The sequence below is a fragment of the Folsomia candida genome, unplaced genomic scaffold (assembly GCF_002217175.1).
Source record: "Folsomia candida strain VU population unplaced genomic scaffold, ASM221717v1 Fcan01_Sc028, whole genome shotgun sequence".
In the NCBI taxonomy this organism is placed as follows: Eukaryota; Metazoa; Arthropoda; class Collembola; order Entomobryomorpha; family Isotomidae; genus Folsomia; species Folsomia candida.
In genome coordinates this window covers 1,015,221-1,032,143 of record NW_019091220.1, presented here as the reverse complement: position 1 = coordinate 1,032,143, position 16,923 = coordinate 1,015,221, and the positions used below count along the sequence as shown (strand labels likewise).

The window sequence follows — 16,923 nt, the reverse complement described above, 5'->3', positions numbered from 1 at the left end:
CAAGACTGTATTATCTCGAAGTGATAAAGTTATGCATATCGGAATTTGACACACTACACACCTCTAAAACTAAATCACACAACATTTATTTCGCTTAACAATTTTCATGTATGAATCTGAATCTCTCGTAGCTGTGGCTTTTATTTAAGAAACGGATCGTCTCTCTCTCTCTTTCATCCTATTATGAATTCTGTTATGCAAGGGGAAAAGTGGATTTGTTCATGGATCAGATGTTTTTATACATACTTACATACATTTGAATTGTACGATAAATACATTTGTTCTCCATGTTTGTGCTTAATAAAAATACACAATAGATCATTACACTGCATTAACAACGATACGAGATCATGTGCCTCCTACAAGTGGAGAAGGATGAGTCAGGCAAATAGCAATAAGTTATTATTGACTTTTAGCTACGTTAAAGTAAAACAAAGGTTTACTCTAGTAGCAGTTTGACCATGTAAGATTACGACTAAAGTAAATATGTAAAAGGTTAGCATGAACTATAACAATTATTTTAATTGCAGACATAATCCAGAGTCCAGCAGTGGCTTAATGTGGTTCAGCTAAAAGTCACGTAGTTCCGTAGAACAAGTTTTCTTTCCTTTGTTCCTTCCAATATAAATATTTCAAATAAAAGGATGGACGAACCATTCGACATACCTCGGACTCAAAACGGACATCCGGTCGATTTACGACAACCTACAAGAACGCCTACCAACCATCGAGATTCGTTAACGTCTTCCTCGTCTTCTTCTGAAGATGACGATTCCATTTTTCAAAATGGAATCCGTCCCGTCAACGTTCCATCTTCTTCAGAAGAACAGCCACCAACCGCTTCCAATATTTTTAAAAATATTACGATCGAACCTCTCATGTTTTTACACATGGTGGGAATCGCAGGGTCTTCTGTCGTCGTGCAAAACATGTATTTGGAACGTGTCTGTCGAGTGACGCTGGGATATAATAAGGACATTTGTGAGAACTTGACAGATCCAAAATATAGTAATTATGGTATCAAGGAAATTTTGTAAATTTGCATATACAAAGGGATGATTGGATAATTAAAATAATTTCTTTCTCAGAAACGGAGGTTGAACACCATGTAACGATCTTCACGACGTATCGAGGTCTAATTGAAGCAGGGTTTCCGATCCTATTCTCCCTGTTTTTGGGACCTTGGACTGACGTGCATGGTGACTTATTGTTCATTTAACTAAATATCCAATATAAATTATTTATATTTGATAGGAATAAAAATTTTATCATAATAGGAGCTAAATATCCCATCCTCCTCCCACTTTTGGGGTATTTACTGTCGGCATTGACTTATCTCATTATGACGTATGCTCCGGACCTTCAACCCGAATACATTTTATTTGCTGTAAGTTTTGAAGTTTATGTGACTTGAATCAAGCCAGAAATTTAATTTTTCATATACTATTTAAAGTCTATTCCTGTCGCACTTACTGGGGGAATGGTAGGTAGGTATTCAACACTTACATACTTAGGTCAACCATTTTCAAGGAAGTATTAAATTTGTGGGTATTTATTTCCAGCCATGATTATGTCTGTGTTCTCGTATATGAGTAAAATTACAACGGTCGAAAATCGCAGTTTTCGCGTCGCGATGTTGGAAGGCTCATGGTTCTTGGGAGGTGAAATCCATAGATTTAATTGTCAATTCGACTTTCTTAAAAAAATGACGAGTACACATAATTTTAAATGATTCTAATGCAGGACCTGTCGGATTAATTGCTGGAGGCTACATTTACAAATATGGAGATTTTAACAACGTTTTCATTACATGTGCACTTCTTTACGCCATTGCATTCATCTATGGGGTAATTGCAATTCAAGAAGAATCGAATCATCGACCAGAGGATGAGATTCGCCACTGTTGTTCGGATATGTTTAATGTTGCAGCTGTAAAAGATATTTTTGCAACAATTGCTATCGAACGACCTGGAAAATGCAGACGGTATTTTGCCTTAACCCTTTCCTTCGTAACGATGGATATATCCGTCCCCGGATTTCGAACGTTGCTGCGGAACAATGGAAATATCCGTCGTCATAAACTTGGCGTTGTGACGGAACAGAGGATATTTCCATCCTAATTTTTAAGGCGTTGCGACGGAGCAACGGATTTATCCGTTGTCTCAAAATTCGGCATAGACACGGAAAGAAGGAAATATCCTTTATTTTGGTCTGTGACTTTATTGCGTAGTGAAGGATATTTCCTCTCATTGAAAAAATATTTTTTCCATGGATTTACACATCTTGAAAAAAATTCGGTTTTTAGCCCGAGTCAGGGGTTGTGTACCTGCTTTGTCCGGTGTGTCTCTGCCTGTCTGGTTATCAATAACTCTCATAAATCTATCCTATCGACTTTAAATTTTATACTATTACTTTGTCATTTTTAATTTTCCGAAATTTGAAGTTGATAGAATAAGTTTCTTAAGTCAAGACGCAAGACGGACGGATGGACAACAAGGGTACATAAGTCCTGGGTCGGGCTAAAATGTCTCCATGATTACGTCATTTTTGAAGTAAAATGCCTCCACAGAAAGTTGAATAATTTTGGAAATATATCCATGGAACGTATCACTGAAATTTTCATTTGCTCCGTGATAAAGTTTGGTAATTCAAAAATTGCTACGCCACAAGCTATGGTTGTGAGGCGTTGCTATTCCGCAGCAACGGGATATTTTTGAGAATTCTCTTACGAAGGAAAAGGTTAAGATCAAGATCATATTTCAAGAAGATTTTATATTTTAATCCATGATGGTCATATTTATTCCAGATGGATGCATATCATGTTGATAACAATTTGTCTCCGAATTTTTATAATGATGGGCTATCTCAACACGATGTATCTCTACACGAGGCATCAATTTGGCTGGAATCTAGCAAATTATACCCAGTACAGTGTAGCCGATTCTTTCATAGCTATTACCGGTAATGATTTCTTAAGATCTTTTAAATTGCACAAGATTACTCATGATATGAGCTTATTTTTCAGGGACCTTTATCATGGTGATGATAACTATGCGAATATTTAAGCTGAATGACTCCATCATAGGCATCATTGGTACAGTAGGAAGTGTTTTAGGGACACTAATTTTTGCCTTTGCTTCCGCTGGGTGGATGATTTATCTTGGTGAGTAATGATGATTACACACATTTACAAAATCTATTATTCAATCTAAACAAATTGTGTACATTTACAGGAGCTGTAATGTCGATGTTTGCCGGATTAATATCAATTGTGATCAGAGCCATGTTATCAAAAATTGTGGCAAAAGAGGAGATTGCAAAAGTATTTACATTTCTTGCTTGTGGGGAAGGTTAGATTTATAATATTTATATAAAAAACCCTACATAATTTATCTGCCTAATTTATATTACGTATAATTAATTTTCATTTATCTTCCAGCGTCGATGCCTTTAATCGCGGTCCCATTGTACAACCTCGTGTATAACAGTACACTCAACACATTTCCTGGCTCAGTATTTCTTATTTCCACATCTTTTTACATCATCATCCTTATCGCATTTGTGTAAGAACATATCCATTTTCTAAAACTGAATAATTTTACAAAAATGTAACCAATCTATTCCCCTTTCCATCCAGCTATCTCTACATATCCATGCGATATTACGCTCCTCACGAGGATATGAGGAATGAAAATGAGGCTGAAGCTTAACGACCATTTAGTAAATGACTACTTTTAATACTGACGTGTGATATTTTTTGTCTTGTAATCTTAACGCGGTCCTACTCATCTTTAATATTGTGTAGATACCATTTTTCCAAACTATTTCAATGCAAACCACGTTGTTTTTAACTCGTTTAAATAATTTAACTTTGTAAATGCATCTTGAAAGTTTTACTACGTATGCATAGAATGAAATATTTTACTATTGTGAAGTTCGTAAATTATAAAATAAAACTTTATTGCAAATTTATTCACAATGTCGGTGAATTGCTGTGTAACCATGATTCGGTATAGAACGCCTATGTACTAGGTGGCCCACTGAAACTGTAAGTGAAATGAAACCCTGTGGCTTCAACAGTTTTTATGTTACGAATTTCGAGTTAATTTTAACCGAAAGCCAGTTAATTTCTGAGTAGAAAACAATTTTTAGTTTTCGAAATTTCCTCCCCTGCCATTAATGCAGCGCTGAGGAAACCGCCTGCAGTTCTCCGCTGAAGCACGCACTAATTCCTGGGCAAAGTGTTCCATTCCGTGGTCAAAAATTTTTTTCCGATCTCTACACTTCTACGAGGCTTAGAACACACATTTGCCCCTAACTTTGACCATTTTTCATAATCCGGAGATTCAAATCCAGAAAGTAGAATTACCATTTCCGAGAGGAGGAAAAGTTCGGAATTTTGTTTTTTACCCACGCTTGGGTCATTTTTTGCACTATAAGCTGATTCCTAGTCCTACTGCAAGGTCCAGTCGACTTCAATGAATTGGATCTCACTTAGGGGATGTACCGCGGACTCGAAAACGTATTTTAAGAAATTTGATCCCCCCACCTTCCCCCCATTTTCAACAAAATGTAGAGAAATTGCCCCAATTAGCTCCCACCTGCCAAAATCATCACAAAGCTTGGATAATGTGGCTTTCTGACCTTTTGTCTATATTGGGGGATGTCTCTGACAGATTTGGCGTAGATAAGGCCAACTCGCTTGTTAAAATATTTTTCCTATGTGAAAATCTCCTCATCTGTAAATAGAATCCTCGTCACTTTTTCTGAGCGTACCGCTTGAAGTCACTCCTGGGTTTCTTTAATCTGGTTTCCCTTTGGGGGATGGTCGGCATGTGGCAAGTACCACATTTCAAAGTCCTAAGTCTAAGGTTCAATTTAAGCACTCATTGAATAATCTGCTTCTACACTGTCAGCTGTGAGGTTGGTTTCCGTTGGAATTTCGTGAATTTCTTCGGATTCCATCCTTCAGCGCCTTCATGATGGGTGTGGTCCTTGTAGGATTTCAAAAATTTTTTCTTCGACTGTTGTTAGTCCACCCCGTCCCCATGAACGTCTTTATAGTCTGTTGGGCTAAATTATACGGCTCGTTCGATTCCTGCCACACTTTTAAAATTCGCCATTTCTCTCCCCATTTTTGTAATGAAAAATTTTCGCCGCCCGCTTCCATTCAACATTTTCCATGCGAATTTGCATTGCAAATAGTAAAAAACTGATTTATGGTACTTATGCAAAATCGCACGGGGAATCCAATGCAATCATCAGATTTTCATTATCTCTGTCGGTTTCGAAGAAAACAGCCACTTACAGTTACAGTGGGCCCAGTATGTACATAACATAATATGCAGCATGCAATATGAACGAACTCTTTTCTTCTATTCTCAGCTGCACAAGGGAAGATCGCACTTTGGGAAAAGTGTAGTTTGTAAAACTGCTAAAGTAGTCAATAATATTTAGTCAATAGTTTAGACAGCAAGTCATAATATGTAATAGCTCGGTTCGTAGTAGTGGAACATTTTACTGCAAATTTTATTCCCTTGCCTTGGTTTTATGTTAATCATGGTTAATGTAGAGATAAATACGTCATACGTGAGTTTAGAAGATTATACAGTTGGTTAGGTTTTTTTTAGGGCTTCAAAGTTTAACAATTTTCTAAAATGCTATATTTTTGATAAAATGTCGATTGAAATTTACTAAAAATATAAGTAGAAATTGAATCATTAACACCCAAGCAAATTGATCATTATATTTGTAGTAAATTTATTGTAAGTGGAACAGGAATTAAATATGCGTGTAACAAAACTTGCTCTAGATTTTAATAACTTGAGACAATAGCATATTTATCATTCGGCTGAGGTACACATCTAATTTTTTTTATAACTTTAACATTTTATGAGAATATAAATTAATTGGTATATTTTTATGGCCATATTTTGTAGATATCGAATTGGGAAACGAACGAGGAACGACTAAATTATTCAAGAAATAGACATGTCAATTCTTTGAGTCAATAATAGCAAGTGAATAATATACGCACACCAACCAAGGACAGAATTTTGGTCAATATATTATACTCCGCCATTTATTTATTATTTTGGTGCAAAAGTTACCAGTTTCGAGTAGATAATTATTGCAACTCCGATAAAGATGATGCACCCAAGTGAAGAATCTCCAATTACGGGTTCCGACTATAATCTCTCATATCGAATGATGGGGAATGACGACAAGGGACGAAATGCAAACGGAAACGTCGCCTTGATTCCATTTCTGAAGGATTTGATCGCGTCTGCCAAGGAGAATCATAGCATAGAACTGCTCATGTTCTTCCACATGATTGGATACACGTGCACCACGGTTATCGTACAAAATTTATATATTGACCGGATATGTCGAATTGAGCATAACTTTGACCCCGAGCTGTGTCAGAATTTGACGAAAAATCCAGATCAGGAGAAATTGGTGGAGCAGGATGCTGCCGTTTACAATATGTATAGGTGAGCGTGGTGTCAAATTGATGATTAATGTGATCCGTAATTTAATGAAACAAATAGTTAATTATGGTTATTTTGTTACAGGTCGATAATTGAGGCACTAGTTCCTGTATTATTTGCGTTGTTCTTGGTAAGTAAGTTAATTTGGTATGGATTTTGATATAGGAGTTTATTTAATAAGGGTGATTATTTTGACAGGGTCCTTTTGTAGATCGGAATGGGTCTAAGCTACCAATTTTATTTTGTCTGCTCGGTTACATAATTGCTTCCTTGATGTACTGCTTCGTGAGTATGGTCCCATCCATTCCTGCTGCATACGTCTTGATCTGCTCAATACCAATTAGGTGAGTCTCTTCTACTAATTGGCTTTCTACTAATTGAGATGCCGGTAAATACTTATTTAGTGTTAACCTTTTTCAGTCTTACTGGAGGTTTGGTTGCATTCCTTATGTCAGCTTTTACGCTGATATCTAACCGTTCCACAGTAGCGAATCGAAGTTTTAGAATTGCAGTGCTCGAAGGTTGTTGGTTTCTTGGGACGCTAGGATTTCTGGTTGCGTCCAAGGTACATTTTTCGTTTTAACTGACTTTTAAATGACAAGCTAAATCAAAAGTTATCTTCATTTTCCAGATCTATAAGGACTATGGATTTGTCCCTGTATTCCTCATATCCGCGTTGTGCTTCACGATCGCACTGATTTATGGCTTCTACTTTATTGAAGAGCTTCCTGGAAAGTCAATCCACAATACGAGACTTCGTCAAGTTTTCCTTGAAGTGTTTGATCTTCGCTCGGTAGAGGATACACTATCCACTGTTACTCGAAAACGACAAGGACCGTTAAGAACGTACGCATGAATAATGAATTTAAATACATTTACAATTTATATAATTATGCAAATTGATAAAGTTTTATTATTACACTCAAGGTGGGTGATTCTCTTGATGATTACAATATTTCTCCGAATGCTGGCGTTATTTGGAACGATGCAAGTTGCTTATCTCTACACACGGAATAAATTTCAATGGGACACTGAGGCATTTTCTAAATTCACCACGGCTGACACGGCAATTTGTCTTTCGGGTGGATTGATTACGCTTCTCCTTATGAAAACGCTACAAATAAGGGACGCCATAATTGGGATTTTTAGTGCTGTAGGATTTGTAGTATCAAACTTGTGTTTCGCCAGCGCCCAAGTTGGAACTGCGATGTATTTTGGTAAGGATAGTAATTTTATAGTAAAATATATATGGTTAGCGCTGAGGACAAACTGTATTTGATTTATATGTAAATGTTCAGGTGCTGTACTGCAAATGTTTAGTGGTCTCATAACAATCGTGATGCGATCCATGGTGTCAAAGTGTGTTGCGAAAGATGAACTTGCGAAAGCATTTTCGTTCGTCTCAATCGGTATGTTGTAACCGTTACGTGGGACAATTAAGATTTCAGAATATTAATTTATATTATATTAATTTATGATTTTCTAGGGGAGGCATGCATGCCAATCATTGCAGGTTTACTGTTCAATCCGCTCTACAGCAGTACCGTACATTCCTGGCCTGGAGCTGTGTTTGGTTTATCGGCGTTCCTGCATGCAATCATTTTGCTCAGTTTTATGTAAGTCATAATTGTCTCTGAAAAACACCGACTTTACATAGTCGATGTCTAAAAATACATATTTTTTGCAGATATTTCTTCTTTGCTACACGGAAATTTCCATTCACTTCATTATCAGGGGAGGACCAGTAGTTAAATAATTTATAAATCTGAAATTTATGGGAAATCTCAAAAGAAACTCCAAATTAATATATATTCTCAACAACTCGACTCAAAATGAATCTTTGAACTCTAAAGTACGAATTGGGTGGCCAAATTATCACAATAATTTCAATATCCTCTAAATTCTAGTTTTTATGGGTAAATTAGATTAACCATTTCCGCATCATGTTGTTGTGACCGTAAATGCAATAATTTATTACAAGTGTCAAAAACCACAATAATAATGTCAACTGAAGTTCATGTAGTTAGCATATGTAACTGTTTAAATATATTTAGTTAGTAAGAATAATCTATATTGTACGAAGTCTCTGTGATTGTTTTGACGATACATATTTAAAGTCTGACTTAATACATTTTGCTCTCCTAAAAATTCGGAGTATAGATAGAGAAACTTTAGGTATTATTGTCAAAGTAAATAAGTTGCAGATCTAAAAAAAATCGAGATACTCTCATTTGTATGAGTTAAACAAAATATGAAACAATTCCTGCTACTTTGCAAAATAAAAATGATTGCTACAAATAAATTGAACAGATTCCACATAAGGAGAACCCCGGATTTCATTTGCATTATGCACTTTCTCATCTGCTCATCTTCAAAATCCAGCCAGGGAAAGTAATCGAGACAATCACAACTGAATCCAGTATTGGATGTTACATAAATTTTTCAAGTGTTTGCATGAAGTATAATAAACCCAGAAATGAAGAGATTATTTTGTCACTTAACTGATAATGAGGGAACCAATTAAATTGTGTAATTTAAGAAGTGAGACAATTGTACTCAACATCAATAGTGTCAATTTGCCTTATCTCTGTGCTAAATGTGTTGCATAATGGGTATCATATTAATGAATCTGGGCTCACCTTCACCCAACGCAAAATTTACATCGTTTCCCTAAACCGGCTACATAGCGACTTTTCTGAAATAATCAGTTATTCAATTTTAAAGACAAAGACAAACGTGCGTGTCTCTTCTTACTCTGCAGACACGCAACTCTTTTAATTGCAGTCCATTGTCAATCGAGATTGGTTGAGCTACTTTTACTTGTTAAATGATTTAACGAAACCAGAATACTAAACGAGACGACTGCGGTTTATTAGGAAACACTTATGTAATGCATTCGACTAGACATTCCAGTTCTGTCTTTTCCTCTTGCAGTCACTAGTTTACACTTGAACCGAGTTGTAAAGTTCTTAAAGTTTCTGCCAATATTTTGTTTATCGACGTTATTTCATTACAAAATACAACATTATGCCACTCACGTTAGAAATAACTCTACGCGATGAAACTTTAGAAGAAGATGCGTTCCAAATCATTAAAGTTGTCAGACCGAATTGGAATCCGGAAACTGTTCGGTCTAAGGTGAGTAGAAGAAAGTATGCTCATTTTCACAACGAATATTTACTAATGATTCTTGTATGCAAATATAATTAGCTTTACACCGGTGGAATTAGTAATAAACTGATCGGCTACTATCAAGATGGAAAGATTGGCGAGGATGTCGTAATGATTAGAATGTAAGTAAAATTTTGTTTTACAAACTAATTTTTACAATTTTTTTAAAGATTTGTAAATATTGTATCATATTTCATTTTAGGTACGGTCAAAACACCGAGCTCATGATTGACCGAAAAGCAGAAATCGATACGATGATTGTATACATAATTATTTATCGACTATCATTAAAATTCGATGAGTATAAAAATGATATACATAATTTTGTGTAGCTACTGCACGGCTATGGATTAGGACCAGAACTCTATGCGATTTTCCGAAATGGAATTTGCTACGAATTTATCCAAGGCAGGATTTTGTCAATGGAAGACGTAAGATCACCGGAAGTGTATCCTCGCGTTGTGGCCGAGATGGTGAAAATGCACTGCGACATTCCTTCCAACGGTCTTGCTGGGAATCATGCTGAAGAGGCCGGGATGTGGAATAAAATTAGAACGTTTGATGCTCTCGTGGAGGAAATTTTACAAACGAATCCGACTCTGGTTGCAAGGTGGGTAGTGGTATTTAAATTTAAAATCGGTTTTATTAATGTTTTAGAGAATTAAAAAAAATGCAGGTTGGAAACGTTCGGATTCGACGTGTCCCCCGGTTTTGGAACTCGTGCGATTAAAGAAATGGAAAATATTTTGAAATCACAAAATATGCCAATAACATTTTGTCATAATGACCTCCTTCTCGGTAACATCATTTATGACCCCAATACCTCCAAAGTGTCATTTATCGATTTCGAGTACGCCATGCCCAACTACCCAGCCTTTGATGTTGCGAATCACTTTAATGAATTTGCTGGTAAGACGCAGATTGGTTAAAGAGGCCAGTTTATGAATTAATTACAATATATCGATCTATTATTTTACACTTGTTTCATAGGGATTGACAATCCGGATTTTGACAAATGCCCAGATCGTGCTTTCAAATCCAAGTGGATTGCAGAATATTTGAAAGGTTTTAAATTGGAGGGGGTGGAATTATCACAGGAAAAGTTTGAATATTGGATCGAGCTTTGCCAACCGGCTTCACACCTTTTTTGGAGCTTGTGGGCCATTGTTCAAGCTCATAATTCAAAGATTGATTTCGATTTTGCTGGGTAAGAGGAATATTATATTCAACTTGATTGTCATGTTTAATTGAATTCTGTTCTATTTCATCAGATATTTCGGACTACGATACATCGAGTATGATAAACAAATGAAGGAAGTCCGAAAATTTTTGTAACAGTTCAATTTTTAAACGGAAGATATTAATTTTAAACCAAATGTGAGTCTGGCAAATTAAATGGGAAGCGACATTTCTTTGCACCTATATACATTCATGAGCTTTAATATTGCAATAATTAGGATTAATTAGGTATTAAAGTTACGATTTTATGCGGATTTACTTTTAGTTCTGAACAGAATTTACAAAATACACAATTATATCCAAATATAACTATGTACATATATATGAGATAGGAAGTATTGCTCACACAACCAACAATCATTCAATTTTTAAATTAATTAGAATAATAAATAATCAAAAATAAATTGCACCCAATAAAAGATTAAAACCACTTAAAAATACTTGCATCTTTACTCGAATCATCCATGTTGCTGAAAGACCGATCCATTTTCACAAATTTCTTGGGTTGCGCTCCCTGACTGTGTGCTGGACGCTTGGCAGCCTGCAATAAATGTTTGATTATTTGAAAATTCATAAATATGGACAATGGAAAAGCATAATCACCTTATTGTTCTGTTTTGAAGCTTGATCCGGAGGGGTTATAACGGAAAAGACGAAATTTCTAGAGTTATTCTTGACGTTGCTTGTTATATCGTTAGCTTTAGGAACGTTTAATTTTGTAATTTCAGCGAGACGTGTCAGCGATGGAGAACCTCGGGACAAGAAGGAGCCTCGTTTCATCTAATAATGATACACAGCAAATTAGTATGTACAAGCTCCATTATTTTTTGATGTAGTTTCGAAATGAAAGTGATAGAAATTGTTCTTACTTTCGAGCACGGATCATCTGGTGAAGCAAACAGGGGCTGTGACTTTGACGACAATTTTACCGAGTCTTCTTCATCTTTAGATATGGCATTGTTGGTGAGTTTTGACGCAGAGAGAAAACTTTGCGGATTTCCAGTAATTTTCGATTTAATCAAGGCAGAAAATGATGCATCTTGCTGAACGCTGTTACTTGATTCGTTCATCATCATGAAACTTGATGAAGAATTTTCTATAAAACTTTCAATTTTCTTTTTTGTAGTGCGTCCCAATTTTAAGAATTTGCTGTTTTCAAACATGCTTCTCTGAGATTCTTCTTCTGTCGCTTCTAGCATCTGAGAGTTTTCATTTATCCATTTTCGACGTTCTATTTCTGCAATTCTTTGCTTCGCGTCTTCTTCTGTTTCCTCCTCTCCAACGCCATCACCATCGAAATCTCCCATCATGGCGTGGTCATCACCCCAAGCGTCTAAAAATAAATTAATTCAATTTCATGACCATTCATAATAATTCATATAATGTCGAGTCATGAATTATAATGGTTGATTAACGCTTGCATACCATCGACATCAGTCCATCTAAATTTTCTCTCTCGTTGCTTTCCATCTTCCAAATCCCCCTTTTCTAAAAATTCGTACTGCAAATCTCGAATCTCCATGTCATCTTTGTCCAACAAGTGTTTCAAATGAGCTCTCTCAATTTCAGTCCGTACTGCATCTTCATCCAACTCCTCGTCGTCTCCATCTTCTTGCTCGTAAAAATTCAACCCTTGCTCGTCCTCATCTCCAGAATCATCGTCACTCCCTGACAGATCAGCCTCATGTTCGACAAATTTTTTCCTTAATAGTCCATTTGCACCAAAGAGACCTTTGGGCTTTGCTTTTTGCTGTTCTTTTTGACGAATTAGTTGTCGTTCAAATTCTGCTTCCTCGTCGTCGTCCTCATCATCATAGTTAGGTATTTCGTCAGGTACGTCGTTAGTCTCATTTTCGTCATTGTCGTCATGTGACGACATAGCAGAGGTTTCGATTTCGTTCTTATCGTCGTTTTCTTCTTCATCGTCTGAAAAGTGGAGGCGTTTTGGTTTGATTTTTTTGGGTTGTTGTACAATGTCGTCGTTATCTGAAGCATTTTCTATATCTTCTTCAAATATGCTATTATGATTTCGTTTGGGTGTTTCATCACTTTTCTTCTCAGTGGCGGATTTAGATTCATTTAAATCAATCTCTGCTTCTTCGGCGTCACCAACGATTGGGATTGACACGATAGAAGTATCATTATTGATATTAGAAGCTCCTGTCCCAGGTGTGGTTGCATATGAGGTAAGGGACATGTTCCCCAATTCTTCGTCATCGTCCTCATCAAATCCAAAGCAATCTTGAGCTTGACTCTCGAACGGGGTGAGTGGTACTTCTTGACTAGGAAATCTGCCCGAACAGAGATTGGACAAGTCGAGATCTTTGGCATCAATTGCATTGCCTGTCTTTGACAAAAGTTGCGCAATTTGATCTACAGGTTGAGATTGTGAGGCCAAGTCGGACACTACTGTTTTCGGAATCTGTGAAATAAACTATATTATAGTTAACTGCACAACACATGCATAATCGAAAAAAGTATACGTAACTGTACTCACTTGCGATTTAAAATCAGTTGTGTCTTCACTATTTTCTACTTTTGAGCTCTGTGACTGAGAATTTTCAACATCTTCCAGTTCAACATCACCTTCATCATCGCCATCAATATCATCTACGTCGTCATCATCACTGGAGGACATCTGGTCACCATCTTCATCCTCAGCTTCATCATCAACGTACAATAACCTCTTTCGTTTCTTCTTTGTTCCAGACACAACTTCTACATCTTCTTCTTCCTCCTCCTCCTCGTCAAACTCTTCGTCATCTTCTTCATCCTCTTCAGAAGACACTCCACCTTCGCCCTCTTCGTCATCAAGGATGATCTCATCATCGGGAAGATCATCCTTGAACTCCAACTCGTCATTGTACATGGAGTGCAGCTTAATTCTCTCTTCATACTCTTTCGCCTTTTTGGCACGAATGCTGTCTTTGAGAGCTTTCTTGAGACGAAACATTTTCTCACCAGGCACTTGTTCACGAGGGGAGGATCCAGTAGTTCGGGTTATTTTGGTAATAATGTCGAGGTCGTCATCCACAGGGGTAGAAACATAGTCAATATCGTCTACAACGGAGTGAAGCATTCCTTGAGAATCCTTCTCAATTTTATTGACACTTAAATAAATTGAACTATTTAATTTGCATCCAAATAATCAATACAAAATATAATTATTTAAGTAAATAACTAACTGAAGCTTATAATGTTGTGGTTTGGAATCTTCCACATTTGAGGACGCACCAGCACATGCATGTTTGGCAAAACGACTTATCAAAGTATCCATCGCTTTTGCATTCTTGCTCGGTTTGTTCTTATCCAGGTCATCCCTGAGATCAATTATCTCGTTTGGGTTGACCCTGAATCCCTTTCGAACTCCGCCAATGACTGGTTTCATTTGTGCAATCTTGTCATAACCGGGCATCCTCATTATCATTTCTTTTATTGTTAGCTTCTTGGGTTTGGGTTTGTTCTCGGAAAGGAAGGCGTTTAAGGCGGCCTCGTCCTGGATAAATGTGGACGTGGGATCTTCTAAAGTGGTGGTGATATTAGGGGTTGGATCGTCTTCTTGGTTCTTGATTGGTGAAGAGGGGATGACAACAGTTTGGTTTTCCGGTTCGACAACGACGAGAGGCTCGTCAAAGGTTGGAGGATTATCATTATCTTCAGTCTTCTTATCCGTATTAATAGCGTCATCCTGCGCAAATGTTATTACTGGTTCTTCTACTAATTGTTTAACTTCATCCGTGATGATATCATCATTATCAATTTTGGATGGCATTTCTTTTGCACCCTTATCAACGTCGTCTTTCTCTTCTGTGACAATAGTTGCATTGACCAAATCTACCCCCTCTTCTTCCTGATGATGATCTTCCGACGGGATAACTTGTTTCTCCTCATCGTTCACTTCCATCTCGACATTATCCCCTAATGGGGATGACATTGGCAGTGTATCCAGTACTACTATAGGTTCCACCTTCTCCAGCATATCTGCCAACTCCTTGTTCCTTCTAATTTCCTCGTCGTCTTTTTCGACTTCTGCCAGAATGGGGAGAACATCTTCCTCCATACTTATCCCATTCCGAGCCCCACACCCCAAATTTTCCCCAGATTGGACTAAACTCTCCAAAAGTGGGGCTCTCGCTCGGTTCCTCCTTTTCAAAAACTCGTCTAGCGTCAACTGCTTAGGCTTGTGATAGGGGAGTTCAATTCTGGATTCTCGAACCATTTTCTGCGTCTTTGACGCCAACTCTTTCATCATAGTTTCTCTCGCCTTCTCACTAGCTTTTCGCTTAGGAAGTGGCTCTTTCCTCTTCTTCTTGGTTTTACCAGTCTTTTTGTTATTCTGTTCATTCTCGTTGTCGTCATTTTCACGGTGGTGGTCAGAATCTGAGGAATTTCCTCCATGATAGCTATGCAAACTACGGACTTCTTCTTCAGAATCATCCCCATAAATGTCAGGGTCTAGCGTTTTGAGAGAAAATGCAGACCGTTCTTGTGACTTGGGTGGAGATGGCGGAGTTGGTGAAGACACTTGTCTTCTATTTTTAAATGAAGATGATCTGCCATACGTTGTGGAAGGAATATCGAGAAGCTGTTCGTCATCGGCAGAATCATGAACATCTGACGGTGGGGATAGAGACGATGGACTTGGGGACCGAGACTTTTCTGGAGACTTGTGAGGAGAATCTGAGTCTTCGTCTTCATCATCACTGGTAATAAACCTTGTTTTCTTCTTTGAACGGAAAGATATATTCCTGTCTTCATCATCGTCGTCACTCTTTTCTTCTGCAATGACCATGTTGTCGTTGTCACTCTGGTCTGCCCCAAGGTCTTCATTATCTTCTGCTGCTGGTAGTGGACTTGGGCTTTTGGTAAGTAAAAAATCCCCCGCCTCAACTTCCGGTTGAGGTGGGTCATGAAGGTTGGAAATGTTTTCCATTTCGCTCAGTATAGAGAGTTCCATTCTTTGAAATTATCAATCTGTAAATTCAAGCAAATGGAATTCATCAATTAATATTATTGTAGAGACATACTTAAAATTTTAAATCGAAACAGTATTTATATGCAATATGCAACATGAATATTACATATGAATATCAAAACTTGCCGTTTTCAGGAACGAGTAGGAGGATAACTCTAGGATTCGGTCGGAAGACAATTCGCTTGTTAACTAATCACGTAACTTGAGCCAACGTTACTTTCACACATTTTATTGTAAATTTAAAATAGCTGTGAATATGAAAACGAAAAATATGAAAACAGACTGGATTTCTATGAACCGCTCTATTTTTGGGATCCCGGCGCACTTGATTTGTCTCGTCTCACACACCTTTGTTCTCATGAGAGCTTTCCATGAGTTTCGCAATCGTGATCTTGTACTATAAATTAACATACGAACATGAACAGTAAGTCAAAAAGAAGGTAAAATATGAAGAAAAAGAAACAGAAAATAATACTCAAAATGAGACGTGACAAAACGAAAGTTTGTTTGTGTTTAATAAATCAGGGTCTAAATAGTAGTGTAGTACCATTTTAAAAATCATTTTTTTCGCATCCACATCTACCAGGCTTGTAAGCTTTGACAAAATATTACCATAAAATTATGTCTCAATATTTTATTACCAGCGTTCTCATTCTCACCCAAGTAAACTATGTATTTCCATAATGCCATCATTAATTAGCTGGAACCGGATGTAGTAAGAAAGTAATATCTCCCTCGGCAAATGTTACACGCTCAAAATCTATATCTAATTTTTCGAATAATTTTAAATTTGTGCCACTGCTCACAAGTTGCATAACGATAAATAACCTACAGAGAAGACTTCATTTAGCCCGAGTTAGTTTTTTTAGAGAGTCGCTTCCAAATTTTTGTCCAAATTGATTGAACTACTTTTACCACCCCCCGTGGTAGGGATGGTCAAATGTTTGTTAAATATTTTCTTATATCTGGTACCAAATTTTTGAAGAATTTACAAATCCTTCCCATGGTTAGACCGGTAGCGTCCGGTGGGCCTGCACCTTTAAAATC

At 37.0% G+C, this 16,923-nt stretch overlaps 4 protein-coding genes and 1 long non-coding RNA gene across 5 annotated transcripts; 4 read left to right on the top strand and 1 right to left on the bottom strand.

The window, feature by feature from the left end:
* Nucleotides 1-199: 199 nt before the first annotated feature.
* On the top strand, nt 200-3,972 carry LOC110859814 (proton-coupled folate transporter). The gene is made up of 12 exons (XM_022108809.2): nt 200-463; nt 531-1,017; nt 1,089-1,199; nt 1,278-1,387; nt 1,454-1,487; nt 1,563-1,661; nt 1,744-1,984; nt 2,807-2,961; nt 3,026-3,163; nt 3,234-3,350; nt 3,440-3,563; nt 3,638-3,972. The coding sequence occupies exons 2-12, from the start codon at nt 645-647 to the stop codon at nt 3,708-3,710; spliced, it is 1,575 nt and encodes a 524-aa protein (XP_021964501.1). The 5' UTR covers nt 200-463; nt 531-644; the 3' UTR covers nt 3,711-3,972.
* Nucleotides 3,973-4,919: 947 nt separating this feature from the next.
* On the top strand, nt 4,920-8,793 carry LOC110859776 (proton-coupled folate transporter). Its single transcript, XM_022108763.2, has 10 exons — nt 4,920-5,856; nt 5,940-6,494; nt 6,576-6,621; nt 6,690-6,835; nt 6,912-7,056; nt 7,123-7,337; nt 7,419-7,708; nt 7,790-7,900; nt 7,978-8,107; nt 8,179-8,793. The coding sequence occupies exons 2-10, from the start codon at nt 6,148-6,150 to the stop codon at nt 8,237-8,239; spliced, it is 1,491 nt and encodes a 496-aa protein (XP_021964455.1). The 5' UTR covers nt 4,920-5,856; nt 5,940-6,147; the 3' UTR covers nt 8,240-8,793.
* A 146-nt stretch (nt 8,794-8,939) lies between these two features.
* Nucleotides 8,940-11,339, top strand: LOC110859778 (ethanolamine kinase 1). Its single transcript, XM_022108765.2, has 7 exons — nt 8,940-9,629; nt 9,702-9,784; nt 9,865-9,922; nt 9,995-10,272; nt 10,339-10,571; nt 10,653-10,869; nt 10,934-11,339. The coding sequence occupies exons 1-7, from the start codon at nt 9,519-9,521 to the stop codon at nt 10,995-10,997; spliced, it is 1,044 nt and encodes a 347-aa protein (XP_021964457.1). The 5' UTR covers nt 8,940-9,518; the 3' UTR covers nt 10,998-11,339.
* Nucleotides 11,139-16,151, bottom strand: LOC110859777 (claspin). Its single transcript, XM_022108764.2, has 7 exons — nt 16,003-16,151; nt 14,087-15,875; nt 13,399-14,011; nt 12,327-13,323; nt 11,771-12,234; nt 11,505-11,681; nt 11,139-11,442 (listed from the first exon to the last, which is right to left on the bottom strand). Exons 2-7 carry the CDS (start codon nt 15,856-15,858, stop codon nt 11,323-11,325), a joined length of 4,143 nt encoding a protein of 1,380 aa, XP_021964456.1. The 5' UTR covers nt 15,859-15,875; nt 16,003-16,151; the 3' UTR covers nt 11,139-11,322.
* LOC118438946 lies at nt 15,649-16,414 on the top strand. Its single transcript, XR_004837158.1, has 2 exons — nt 15,649-15,766; nt 16,012-16,414. It is a non-coding gene; the product is annotated as an uncharacterized LOC118438946 (long non-coding RNA).
* Nucleotides 16,415-16,923: the final 509 nt, after the last annotated feature.

What these genes read in the sequence shown, in the direction of transcription:
- LOC110859814 (XM_022108809.2), top strand. Translation starts at nt 645, where the DNA reads ATGGACGAACCATTCGACATACCTCGGACTCAAAACGGACATCCGGTC. An exon ending in TCCAAAATATAGTAATTATG is followed by an intron (nt 1,018 to 1,088) that starts GTATCAAGGAAA and finishes TTTCTTTCTCAG; the next exon opens with AAACGGAGGTTGAACACCAT. An exon ending in ATTTCTTGCTTGTGGGGAAG is followed by an intron (nt 3,351 to 3,439) that starts GTTAGATTTATA and finishes TTTATCTTCCAG; the next exon opens with CGTCGATGCCTTTAATCGCG.
- LOC110859776 (XM_022108763.2), top strand. Translation starts at nt 6,148, where the DNA reads ATGATGCACCCAAGTGAAGAATCTCCAATTACGGGTTCCGACTATAAT. An exon ending in TATTATTTGCGTTGTTCTTG is followed by an intron (nt 6,622 to 6,689) that starts GTAAGTAAGTTA and finishes TTATTTTGACAG; the next exon opens with GGTCCTTTTGTAGATCGGAA. An exon ending in CGACAAGGACCGTTAAGAAC is followed by an intron (nt 7,338 to 7,418) that starts GTACGCATGAAT and finishes ATTACACTCAAG; the next exon opens with GTGGGTGATTCTCTTGATGA.
- LOC110859778 (XM_022108765.2), top strand. Translation starts at nt 9,519, where the DNA reads ATGCCACTCACGTTAGAAATAACTCTACGCGATGAAACTTTAGAAGAA. An exon ending in CGGAAACTGTTCGGTCTAAG is followed by an intron (nt 9,630 to 9,701) that starts GTGAGTAGAAGA and finishes AAATATAATTAG; the next exon opens with CTTTACACCGGTGGAATTAG. An exon ending in AATCCGACTCTGGTTGCAAG is followed by an intron (nt 10,273 to 10,338) that starts GTGGGTAGTGGT and finishes AAAAAAATGCAG; the next exon opens with GTTGGAAACGTTCGGATTCG.
- LOC110859777 (XM_022108764.2), bottom strand. Translation starts at nt 15,858, where the DNA reads ATGGAACTCTCTATACTGAGCGAAATGGAAAACATTTCCAACCTTCAT. An exon ending in TAGATGGACTGATGTCGATG is followed by an intron (nt 12,235 to 12,326) that starts GTATGCAAGCGT and finishes ATTTATTTTTAG; the next exon opens with ACGCTTGGGGTGATGACCAC. An exon ending in CAGATGATCCGTGCTCGAAA is followed by an intron (nt 11,682 to 11,770) that starts GTAAGAACAATT and finishes TATCATTATTAG; the next exon opens with ATGAAACGAGGCTCCTTCTT.